At 32.7% G+C, this 12,749-nt stretch overlaps 1 protein-coding gene across 2 annotated transcripts; it reads right to left on the reverse strand.

Moving 5' to 3' along the window:
- Positions 1 to 3,362: 3,362 nt before the first annotated feature.
- Positions 3,363 to 7,562, reverse strand: LOC116015527 (gibberellin 2-beta-dioxygenase 6-like). Of its 2 annotated transcripts, XM_031255627.1 has the most exons (4): positions 7,133 to 7,561; positions 6,947 to 7,051; positions 4,112 to 4,451; positions 3,363 to 3,811 (listed from the first exon to the last, which is right to left on the reverse strand). In XM_031255627.1, the coding sequence occupies exons 1-4, from the start codon at positions 7,420 to 7,422 to the stop codon at positions 3,590 to 3,592; spliced, it is 957 nt and encodes a 318-aa protein (XP_031111487.1). In that variant the 5' UTR covers positions 7,423 to 7,561; the 3' UTR covers positions 3,363 to 3,589. The 2 variants fall into 2 exon arrangements, with proteins under 2 accessions (XP_031111487.1, XP_031111486.1); XM_031255626.1 differs by having other exon boundaries at positions 6,947 to 7,562.
- Positions 7,563 to 12,749: the final 5,187 nt, after the last annotated feature.

Genomic DNA, 12,749 nt, shown 5'->3' on the forward strand with positions numbered 1-12,749 from the left:
AGGATTCGTAGTCTGGCTGCGACATTTTTTTTTTTTTTTTTTTTTTTTTTTTTTGGGTGTTCTACGACTCTACTAGTACGAGGAAATAAAAAACACAAACACAAACACGACCAGGTGTGAAAACACTCACTCAGTCTCCACGAATTTTAATGGCGTTACCATCCATATTAATGCTCTTAAATATATAGTATTCATTAGCATACTAGTACGTGCAATATAATGGCCCACCTCGAAATAATTGGCAAATTATTGCATGGACCATGGTCCACACAGCTGTGTGGACCAAAAATAAGAAATACATTATTTTTATATTGAATGTACATTATTTTTGTACTGTAGGTACATTATTTGACAGTATATATCAAATAATATACCTTCAGTACAAAAATAATGTACCTACAGTATAAAAATAATGTACTTTCAGTACAAAAATAATGTACTTTTTATTTTTGTCTATATAATAATGATTGGAAATAATTACATATGACAAATATAAAAAGGCGCACACTGCATTCAACACAAAATAAATAAATAAATAAATTTTATATACAGTTTGTGTAACAGATGGCCTGATGCATGCAATCTTACACCCACGCAATTTTGGAAATTAGAGAGTGGTATTAGTTAGGTAGTTGGGGTTGAGCTAGTTTATGCAAGACAGATTTGTTCGTTTAACGGTTCGGGTCTATCTAATTTTGAAAATTAGAGAGTGGTATTAATTGAGTAGTTGGGGTTGAGCTAGTTTTTGCGAGGACATATGTGTCCGTTTAACAGTTTGGGTCCACTCAATTTTGAAAATTAGAGAGTGATATTAATTAGGTAGTTGGGGCCGGTTGAGCTACTTTTTGCGATGGCAGATCCATTCGTTTAATGGTTTGGATTCACCTGACTAATTTTTGCTCACTCCGAGAGGAGCAAGAACTGGCCCAAGGGAATTTTAGATCTAGAATATTTTAGTATTGCATGTTTGGAATTTTTAGTTATTAATTTTGAAATAGTGTATTTTTCTTCAATTTTTCAGTAATAGGCATCACTGACGGTAATCAACATTTAGTTTTTTTTTTTAATACTACTGACTCTAACATTTAGTTGCTTAATCAATTATATTATTTACTTCGGTTAGCTATGCATGTCGAAATTGTTGGTCAATTTTTTAATTTTTCAATTGGTTATCCAATCGACTAACCAACCATTTGCCAGTCGTTATACCATGGACCATGGTCCATTGTGGACCATGAGTCATGGTTGATATTGCAGTTGTGTTGAAAAGATACTGTAGTTGTGTTGAACAGATGAACGACCTCTGTTCCGTGCAATTGCAGTTTCCTTTCAACACAACTGCAGTATCTTTTCAACACAACTGCAATATCCGTTCAACACATCTGCAGTATCAACTATGATCATAGTCCACAATATAATTTGCGAGCTTAACCCCTAGTTAAAGAAAAAAAAAAGAAAAAATAATAAAATAAAATTTAGGTACGGATAATGCAATGTTTTTTTTTTGAGTACTACTGACTCTATTACAATGTAGTATCTGTTCATAGCTACTTTCTCAACCTACTGAAGTACAACAAGTCAACAGTTGTCAGTTGCCTCCACTGAGGCTCGAACCCACTCCCATCATCTATGTGGGAGTCCCATCATCCATGTGGGAGTGTTAATTGGGACACCGGGTGTCACTTGACCACAAGGTCTTTGGCCGGATAATGCAATGTTAGGAGGTGAAAATTGGATGGGAAATATAGGTGATTACTCAATTTAGATATAGATTCTGGTTTTCAATTTTCACATGGAGAGTGGATATTAAGATTTTATTAAAATTTTAACCCAATCTTGACGTTCTAATTTTTTGCAGCCCATCGTCCAAACATTTATTTTGATGTATGTGAACCTCTTATGTCTTATCTTGCATTAATGTACTTTTACTTAATTTCAAACATTGGTCATTGGAATAATTATATAACGTGCGTGCAAAAATTAGTATATAATAATCTCTTGACTATAGTAAAATTATCAATTTGGTTTCGATTTAACGGATGTTTAACGGCAAAATAAACAGATGACCAAATTGATTAACATTTTCAAAGTCGAGGGACTTAATTGGGCATGAAAAATTGTCGAGGACCAAATGGTAATTTAGCAATAGTCGATGGAACATTTCGGTAATAAGAAAGAAGAATTATTAGAGAATTGGAAGACTTTTGAGATGACAATTTTTAATAATATTTTTTAAATTAATTGGTCAAAATATTAGCCATATATCAGCCAAAAATTAATCACTCACATATAATGAAATAATATGGCAATAATTAATATATGATATGATATTTACCAAATTGTATCATTTTTTAATATAGGAATTTTACATGTATAGTTTTGACGTGTTAAAAATAACATTTTAAAATTATTTTTAATGATAAATATTATTATTATTATTATTATTATTATTTTTATTTAATTATTTTAATGTTAGGCTCAAACCTTCACAGTTCACACATTGCATGTAAAAATGCCTAGTAAAAAAAAAAACTAATACCGTGTTATGGTTATAACGAGACTACGGGTGTAAAAACTGCATTGGTGTAATAGTCTAATAGTTTGCTTTAATGACTTATACAAATAATATTTTTTTTTTGAAATATTCATGATTCTTTACTAGATACAAACATTTTCAGCCCAAAGAAGTGAATAACGGTAGTTGACCACCCATTTGAAATGACATCTAGAATGCTTCACACTACATGATAGTTGGTAACAATTTCGAATTTAGTCATTCACCTATTCATTCTTTTCTTGATACTTAAATCTAATTGCCAAGGGCCTTGTGGTCCAGTGGCATCAAACCCTTCCCTTTATACGGGAGGTGGAGGTGGTGGGTTCGAGCCTTAGTGGAGGCAATACTAACTCTTGTGCTTGTGTTTTAACAGGTTGAGAAAGTAGTTATGAACAGATACTGCATTCTAATAGAGTTAGTAGTATTCAAAAATTATAAATATAATTGGTGGAATTGAAAACTTATACATTGTGTTTTCATTCATATACTTTCTAATTTTATCATTCTCTACCGTCCACATACCCCTCATATATTTTCCTCATTATCTAACTTTTTTAATTATTGATGGTCAACCAATTCATGATCAGGAATAGAATGATTGAAGGGAAAAAAAACATTTCCTCTACATTTTAAGTTTACCTTTAAACCTAACAAATAAATTAATTGATTGATCGCGTCACGAGTTAAAAATAATCTATTAATTAATTAATATAATAAAACTCAGTTAAATACTACCACATTAAGAAAGAAATATTATTAGGAGGGGGATAACATTATTCTTAATCAAAATACAAGCTCTTCTTTCTTCTGCAAACATTTTTAACTTAAAACAAAACATACATTTTCAACCATTAAAAAAAAAAAAAGGAAAGAAAAGTAAAACGACCAAAACACACTGAAGTCTCAAATATAAGCTTTTGAGAATAATAGAAAACAGAAAATGCAAAATCTTTGATATGACATTTGAGGAAAATTCACACTACTATTCAGAGATGAATATGAGTATTATATTGGTATTAGAAGAGTTGACAACTAAGGACGCTTGAAACTGTGCAGACCAATCTTAAAGCCAACACTCTTCAATTCATGTTGCACTTGAGCTCGAAATTGGGCATAAGTGAAGGGCTTGTACTTGGAACTCTCAATCACAACATCATCTCCTGGGAAAACGAAATACCCCACAGATATTCTCTCCTTTTCTTCGTTTACTTTCACCCTGTGCTTTACACTAACATACGTGTCATCGCTAATGGCCTGCAAATCATCAACCATATATGTAATCCACAATAAGAATTTTGGTCCTAACTAAAATAATAATAATAATAACGTTATGAAATTTATCAAATATTCCTAATACCCCTGCTTGATTCGAGACGTGGCATTGTGACTTATTATAGAGGAATGTGGATAAATGGTTAATGTTTACCTACTCATTACCAATTCATTTTAAATAGAACATGCCAACCAAATACCTCTCCGACCCCTCATTTTTAGAGTTTTGGGCAAAAAAAAGTTTCATTTTTTAAAAGTAAAAATGAAAGACAAAGATGAAACCTGGATCATATCTCCAATGTTGACAATGAGGGTGTTCGGGACAGGGTTGACTTGGATCCATTGATGATCCTTGTAGACTTGAAGCCCTCCAACAAGATCTTGGTGCAAGATTGAGAGGAGTGAACTATCAGTGTGTACATCTATACCCCATGTCCGATTAGCATCCAAACATCGAGGGTATCGGTATACACGCAACATTCCAGTATCTTCTGACAAATACTTTGCCGATTCCTCATATTTTGACAACTTTAATGTTCCCAATTCTAATTTCCTCCACAATGCTTCGTGTATTGCCTTCCCCACCCTAGCTTGATGCTTTCCATATTCTTCTAGCAAGGATCTACACCCAAACATACAAACAAAATTGATACATACATTCTTACAAAATAAAACTTTCGGTCATATGTCATGATTTTATTAATAGAAGGAAAAGATTTGAATAATTAAAAACAGTGACCCACACTTCTTTCTACATTAATAAGGGAAACTCACCTAAGTATGGAATAAAAAATGAAATAGTAAATGAGGGTGCGTGTAAGATTACTCAAATACAAAATACCAATACAAAGATGGGGTACGAGGACATAATAATAATGATGATGATGATTAACATTTGTGAGAAATTTAGCATGATTAAAAAGATCTTGTGGCAAACTCTTATTATATTAGCTAAATCATATTTTATCATCAGTGTTACGACAAACAAGATGGTTACCTAGTTGTCATTAAGTATGGGCAATTTAGAGATTTAGGCCACACCTTAGTGGTCTTTGTCTTCTGTTCTATCTCTGAGTTGCAACTTAATTCCGAAGATCTCATCATTTCAGTCCTATAGTCTCATTAAATTATATAAATATCTCGATATATGTTTTAATAGTCTACAAATTCTCTAAAGTGTTTGTATATGAGTGTTCACAACTAGATCAATTCTATACTTTTTATTTGTAAGATTCGAATCATATACAACATAACGAGTTATTAATACCCGATTTTCCTTGACTATAATGACTTTCTCTGATCTAGTATTTGTGGTTAATTGGGTTATCGACTTTGATAGTTTTCCTAACTGAGTCATTAGTTGTTAATATCAATGACTAAATCAGGAAAAATCATTAGTTGATGACTAAATTGGTATTAATCACTATAGTCGATGACTAATTTGGATAAAATCACTATAGTTGAATACTAAATTATGTATTAATAGGGAGAAAATTACCAATAGCTACATTTACAGAGGATTAGATTAAATAAAATCATCAAAGTCAATAACTTACTTAAGCACAAAAAGATATTTAGAACTAAATAAAAAAAATTATTATAGTCGATAACTAAATTAAATATTAACACACAACATAACCAATTATTAACTTCTAACTAATAAAAATTAAATTACATTTTTCCATCCATAATAGCATGAAAAATAATACATAGACTAAAGCAATGTTGCACTCAAGTATATGATAATGATAATGTCATTTCAACTCACTTCTTCTTTAATTAATTGGATAAGCCTTGGGCAATCCTACTATTGATTCCACCGCCAATAATGTCAATTTCGAAAAATACAATTATTATAAGGCACGACGTAACATTATTATATATGCACTAAAATATTATTTTATTATTAAAAATTAATTCTCCATTCCCCGTAGCTTTCGCTACGTCTTTTTCCCAGTCGTTTTCCTTGTGAAAAATTCAGTACGTGATTTGAAGGATCAATGGATTTCACACGTGAAAAGGAAGTTTACGGAGAAAAAATTATGGGAACCACAATTCCATCTAAGTTGATTTGGTAACAATAAAACTTTAAATTTGATTCTTATTGATAGCTACCTATGCGTTTTATTAATTTAAATTGATTAGCTATGACAACCTAGACTAATGTTATCATATGAGTTTACTGTATATCTTCAAGTAGTGATTATAATTCTTTTTAGTCATTAAAAAAATAACATCATCCCGGCCTTAAAAGAGGTCGGGAGTTCAAACCCCCTTTCATAGGAAAATTCAATCTGGCTAGTATTTTCTTAATTGGACCGGCTCGGTGAGAACGAAATTATTCAGGACAAATTATTGTGTGGACTATGGTCCACACAGTGCTGTGTGAATCATAAAAAAATACACTTTTAATATGTTAAAAGTACATTATTTTGTATACTGAATATACGTTATACAAAATAATGTAGTTTTAATATTCAAATAATGTACTTTTCTTAAATACAATGTATATTTTTAATATATTAAAAATATATTATTTGATAATATATAAAATAATATACTTTCAATACTTAAATAATGTATTTTTTATTTATAGTCGACACAACTATAGTCTAATTGAATTAGTCTGAGTATATATAGTACCGACTTAAATATCTCTTGTACAATTAAGGTCTCCTCAAAATTGGTCTAAAAAAAAATATCATGAGGGTGGGGTGGTGGACCATGTTTGGATGCCTTGTTGGAGTTTGCTAAGCCATTAACAAGGCGATAGCTGAGCTTAGTGAGAGAAGTGTCGACCAAGAAATTAGCCAATTTGCCACTTTTCTCCATTATTATTAAAGTTGAATCTCACTGATTTAACTAACTGTCAAGTGGATCAATTATTGTGTAATTGGTTTTCTTAAAATCTAGGAGTCAAACATCATACACAGACAGACCGCGTCGAAACCCGAGGACTACGACACTACTAAACCGCCCCCAGAAGTTACCTAATCAATAAAGTGAGAAAAATATTATTACTCTCAATTTTTACTCTTACGTTTAAATTGACTAATTTATCAACGTTTGTCACATCATAAAGTAAATTTGAGGGTGTAAGATTTTGGAGTAACTGACCTGAAAGATTCGAGCGTCGGATCTTCGTAATGAAGCTGCGACATTTTGTTTAGCGGAACATTCAGCCCTTCCATCCAATGGAGGTTGCTGGAGGCCAGCGCCGCCCCGGACGGCGTCACCGCCGGCGTGCCCCAGAAGTAGGATATGGACGGCCCCGCCGCCGGGGCGGCGCTGTTGAACGCTGCCTGCTTGGCCTTGTAGGCCATGGAAAACAACTCCCTCGCACGTTCCAACATTTGACTCATCAAACTTTCTGGGATTCCGTGGTTAACCAACCTGAAAAACCCCCATTCTCTGCATGCCTCTTTTACCTTTTCCTCGTCCTTCTTCATGCACTCAAAATCTATGACGGGAACGCCGTCCCCTTCCGCCGCCTCCATTTCCGCCGACTCTTTCTCAACGCCGCCGTGGTTTGGGTGGACAGACGACGGACGAAACGCCGGAGGGTAGGATTCGTAGTCTGGCTGCAGTGACATGTTTTTTTTTTCTCTCTGTTTTTGTTAGGTGTTCTACGAGGTAATAAAAAACAGAAACACGACCAGGTGTGAAAACACTCTTTCAGTGTCCACGAATTTTAATGGCGTTCCCATCTATATTACTGGTCTTATTATATAAGTTTAACATATAGTATTCATCAGCATACTATTACGTGCAATATAATGGGCCACCTCCAAATAATTACAAATGACAGATATAAAAAGGTCCACACTGCATTCAACATAAAATAAATAAATAAATAAATTTTATATACGTACACTTTGTGTAACTGATTGCCTGATGCGTGCAGTCTTACACTCACCCAATTTTGGAAATTAGACAGTGGCATTAATTAGTTTGTTGGGGTTGAGCTAGTTAGTTTTTGCGATAGCAGATTCATATGTTTAACGGTCCTGATGTCAAGGAGATATGTCACTTATGAGAATCAAATTCGAGTTACTATTAGTGTTATTATTGAATTTAAAGTGAGATCATCTAAAGGAGAAAATGACGAAGTGTCACGAAGAGTCGAGGTCGAATGCTGCCTATAGACGTTTGGCTTATGAAGGAGGTGACAATGGTATGATTTCACTTGAAATCCTTCAAAAATGAGAGCTGCGTTAAATTTTGTGTAAAATTAGACTATCAGTCAATACTTATCAAAAACAAAGATAAAATACGTCTAAATAAAATTGAGACCATACGACACCAATAGAATATGCAAAAAGTCAAGAGAAGTGACTGATATTTCAACAATAATGATTTATTATTTTGTGATAAAATTTGACTATCAGCTTTAATTTAATTAGTACTTATCAAAAACAAAGATAAAATACGTCTAAATAAAATTGAGACCATACAACACTAATGGAATATGCAAAAAGTCAAGAGAAGTAATTGATATTTCAACAACAATGATTTATTATAAGAGGAAATGATTATGGATACCGAGCGGACCTCAACATAATGATTGGAACAATTTTGTGTGTGTCAAAATCTTTGGACGTGTTCTATCGTGGTCCTTAGTTGCAATGTCCTTTTAACTAGCTAATTACTAGGTACGTATCTAAGATGTCGTCATTCCTTTCACAACAATATGTATGTGCAAGTTGTTATTAGCCTGGCTTGTGCTACGCCTCTCATCAGGACTCAAAATATCAACACCGCCACCACCCTAATAAAATTGAATGGTCCTTGTCAAGCATCTCATACAACGGATTTGGTTATTGTGATTTATCTTTGTTATATGATTTGATGCTTATTACATAGGAGTTGAGTGATGTTTATTAGTGTATACATTATTCAAGTAATAGTCATGGATATCCCAATTAGGGTATCCGACCCGAGAAGACCAACTCGTCGGCTGACCGAGTAGGGAACGGATATGTAGCCCTAGTTGAAAATCTGTGTTGCTCAGTCTAAGTAGGAAGTCGGGAGGCTGTGTCCGACTGAGTGTACGAAAAGGTGGCTACTTTGTGTAGAATTAAGGAATTGAGGCGAGATTTGGGGATGTTGCCTTATAATAAAGAAAGTCAGACTCATCAGAATTATTAGCTGTAACATGAGTCACCCTTTATTAGAATCCAACCTCTGACATTGTAGTTGCATTAGCAATCTCTCACCAACACAATATACATAATGCATTGTATTATAAATTTGATAGAGACAACATATAAAATATAATCACGTAAAATATATTATGTTATATATCATCACCAACATTTTGTGTGTTGCCATGCATGTATAGTTAGTTGCAATAGTGGAGCTATGTATATACAAGTGGTGTCAATTGCTACCACTCAAATTTGTTTATTTGTTAGGTATTAATAGGTATGTATATACATATATTATATATATTGAAAAATTGTAAAATTGACACTACTAAAATTAATATATTGAGATCATATTAATATATTATTAAAAATTTATAATTCTCTAAATATTAGTAAAAAAATATCAATACCTAAAACAAATAACTCTTGGTTTTTACATAAATTTTCTCCCTCTTGCACGATTGAATTATTAATTTTTTTTTTTGAAAAAAAAAATTAAAACCACCAATTAAACTTTGCTCTCAATCTCTCCAAGTAATTCTTTTTTGTTCACAATCTCGGCAAATCTATAGAAGTCTAATTGCCTAAAATTACTTATCTTTAATGAACTACTAATTTAACTATTTTTATAATAAGTTTTTATTTTCATTTTCAAGTTTGTAGTAAGTGAAGAAAAAACACAAGATTTCTTGAATCTTAATAGAATTACAAGCCACAAAGCTACATGTAAATTATATCTATTTTTTAAGAACGTGTAAATGACAAGTGTATTAAGTGTATTGTGAATTCAATCTAGAAGAGAATTGAGAATGTAAATTGTGACTATAGTTTTATTTGTAATTTTTACAAGTGAAATGCATACTTTTTTATTTAAAATTGAAGTTAGTATTTTATAAAATATTTTATCAAATTTTAAATTTCGAAAATTAAATATATTACATTAATATAATATTAATTAATATATCACATAGTCCTCCAACGCCGCTCTGGTTGGTTGTGCATTAATGTAGGATATAGTAATTAAATGGATAGGGTTGCCTTTAATTTCTGGGAATGCCCAATGTTGTGAACCATTTGCCCTTTTGCTTCACAGACTTTGAGAACTATTGGGAATAATTATGTGGTTAAGGGCGGCCAGAAATGTAAATTATTGTGATTTTTTTTGGAAACCAAATTATTATGATTATATATCAAAGTTTTTTTTTTTTGCGAAAATATCAAAGTTAGGTATTCCATTAACAAACTTTAATGAAGATAAAAGATTGTGACAATACCCAAACAATGAAATAAGCTATCCATATTCATGAATGATTAGTTTTAGTTGGATAACATATATAATACATTGGAATTGGAGGCTAACCCTTACCCACCCTTATTCTTGGAGAGCGACGCTTCAGGGAGATGGGCTTTCGAAGTTCATTGATTTTTGTAATGATTGAGCACCACCATTCACCAATGAAATAATTTGGCATGATTTTTAAGATAAAGTAGTTGGAGTTTCAATTTTGGTTGTGTGGACCAAGAAACGAGGAAGAGGAATCTGGGGAATAAACTGGGAATTGGGGAAAATAATCTTTGGTCTTTCCTGATTCTGGTGCATCAGTACGTACTGGTTGGTGACTAGATATTTGATCATAATGATCCAAATTGGCAAAATCGCGTTACAGACTGAATCTGGTCAAGCCTTATGCTCCTATTTTATTTTGCTTACTATAGTGAATATAATGTGTGTTAGCTGTTAGTCTAAAAATAAATAAATGAATAGATAATTGATAGATGGTTCTTGATTCTTGAATGGGCACAGGACAAGGTTTTCTTTTCCATCCATTATTGTATTATTATTGTAAGTGTACAAATGATACACGGTCTTTTGTTATTGGCTATATTATTTGTCAAAAATACACTTAGCATATATTTAGTTTTTATTAGTTTTTGGACCGTCAGTCAATCAGTCCACCAGTGCTGAAAGTGAAGCTGTGCCAGCGGATGCTGTCTCAGACAGCAAGCTCTCAACAAGGAATTAGTCCACCCATTCAATTTGTGTGGCTAACAGCTTTTTAAGGAGTGTGGCTCTCATTAAATCAAGCTGATTTTCAGATCTAATTTTGTGAGGGTTGTTGAAGGATCCTATGTTATAAATAGGAAGGCATTTGAAGCCTTAAAATTCACCTCTACACACGATACAAGTTCAGAGATCCACACGTGAATATTAAGAAGATTTATTTGAAGATTTAATGGCGTTCTGCTACTGTCTTTGAAGCTGTCGTTGATACTGAGTCGAGATGAAGAATTGAAGAATTCTTGGCTTGCAGTTTTTGTCAATTCAAAAGTAGATGTTGAAGGTTGTGTGTTGGTTTTGAACCATTGTACGTTTGTGTTGTATTCCAACTATTGTAAACCTTGGTGCATCTAGTGGATTGGGCAAAAGCTGAGTAGCCCCGCAGACGTAGGAGTTTTAGCTCCGAACTGCGTAATCAATTCCTGTGTCCGGGTTCTTTTTCTTTACTTGTGTTTTTATTCTTGTTTGTCTTTTAGTTTTATCTAATCTGGACTAATAACTATAAAAACGTTAAATAATCCCTGAACCCGTAAAGTATTACATTCAAGATCCACGAAGTTATTTCAATTATTATTTTTTTAGTAACAGGGAAAACTCATTAATACTATCTGATAGTTTTAAATAAACTCACTCTTATGTAATACGGAGTAGTTTATAAATTATACAAGAAAAGTAAACTGTATTTGAAAGATCCTGTGCGATCACTTAGTCAAAAAAATATTGATTAAAATCAACTCAATCATAACCTTTAAATGTAAAATTTATATTATATCTATTTGGTGACTCGTTTCGATATTCAATTATTGTATTCTGATCATTGGAAATGGGAGCCGACTTATTGCAGTGGAGTGGTGGTTTATGGGCGTATGGCCCGTGGGTACGAGAATAAATGCCAATTATTTGTGTTTGATATTTAGTCCAAGTTTTTATGTGCTGGTATATGAAAACGAAATAAGATATATGGCAAGGGGCCAAGGCGAAACGATAATGATACATTACTTACATTATCCCACTGCTCCCATCCCTACCGCACTCTCCATTTCCTCTTCTATTATGTACTAATAATTCTGATTTTTGTTTTTTTATTGAATCTGGAGTGCTCTCAAATGATATGCTTTTTATTTTGTTATTTCGTTATTGGGTTAGTTAATTTACGAATAGTTAATAATGCATGTAATACTTATTATAAGTAATTAAATAGTACTAGAGTTGGAAAAAATAGCATGACATGATATTGTAAGTGACTATTTTGTGGTACACATATATGTGAGATTTACTTTCGATTTAGGTCGGGTCAGATTGGATTCGGACTCTTCGTATATACTGTACGCTGAAAACGGTAATGGGTAAATGAGAAATTGATTTTCAAAGTTGATCCATTTAAGTTGAAAAATGAACATGGAAATGCTTGAAAGAAGCCCTTGTCCCACATTTTACTCTCAAATGTGGATTTTTACAACTATAACATACTTTTTACTCTCAAAACCTTTGCTTATACTCCTCCGAATTTCTGTGTTCTGTACCATGTTCTTAGTTGCTCTCAAAACATTTGCTCATCCTTCGCCTTCAAATTTATGTGTTATAGGTTGTGTTTTAGTTCGCCAGGCTCACTTGCCTGAGTGTTTAAACACTGAATCGTAATATGTTTTATTCTATCTTCACCTTTCGTTTTTGCTTGTACTTGTATTTTTTCAGGAATAATCTTTTCGTAGTA

Source organism: Ipomoea triloba, chromosome 4, assembly GCF_003576645.1.
Source record: "Ipomoea triloba cultivar NCNSP0323 chromosome 4, ASM357664v1".
NCBI classification, from domain to species: Eukaryota; Viridiplantae; Streptophyta; class Magnoliopsida; order Solanales; family Convolvulaceae; genus Ipomoea; species Ipomoea triloba.

Coding starts and splice junctions, on each gene's coding strand:
- LOC116015527 (XM_031255626.1), bottom strand. CDS start 7,422: ATGTCACTGCAGCCAGACTACGAATCCTACCCTCCGGCGTTTCGTCCG. Junction 4,452..6,946: donor CCGACGCTCGAATCTTTCAG/GTCAGTTACTCC, acceptor GTTTGGGTGTAG/ATCCTTGCTAGAAGAATATG. Junction 3,812..4,111: donor ACATTGGAGATATGATCCAG/GTTTCATCTTTG, acceptor GATGATTTGCAG/GCCATTAGCGATGACACGTA.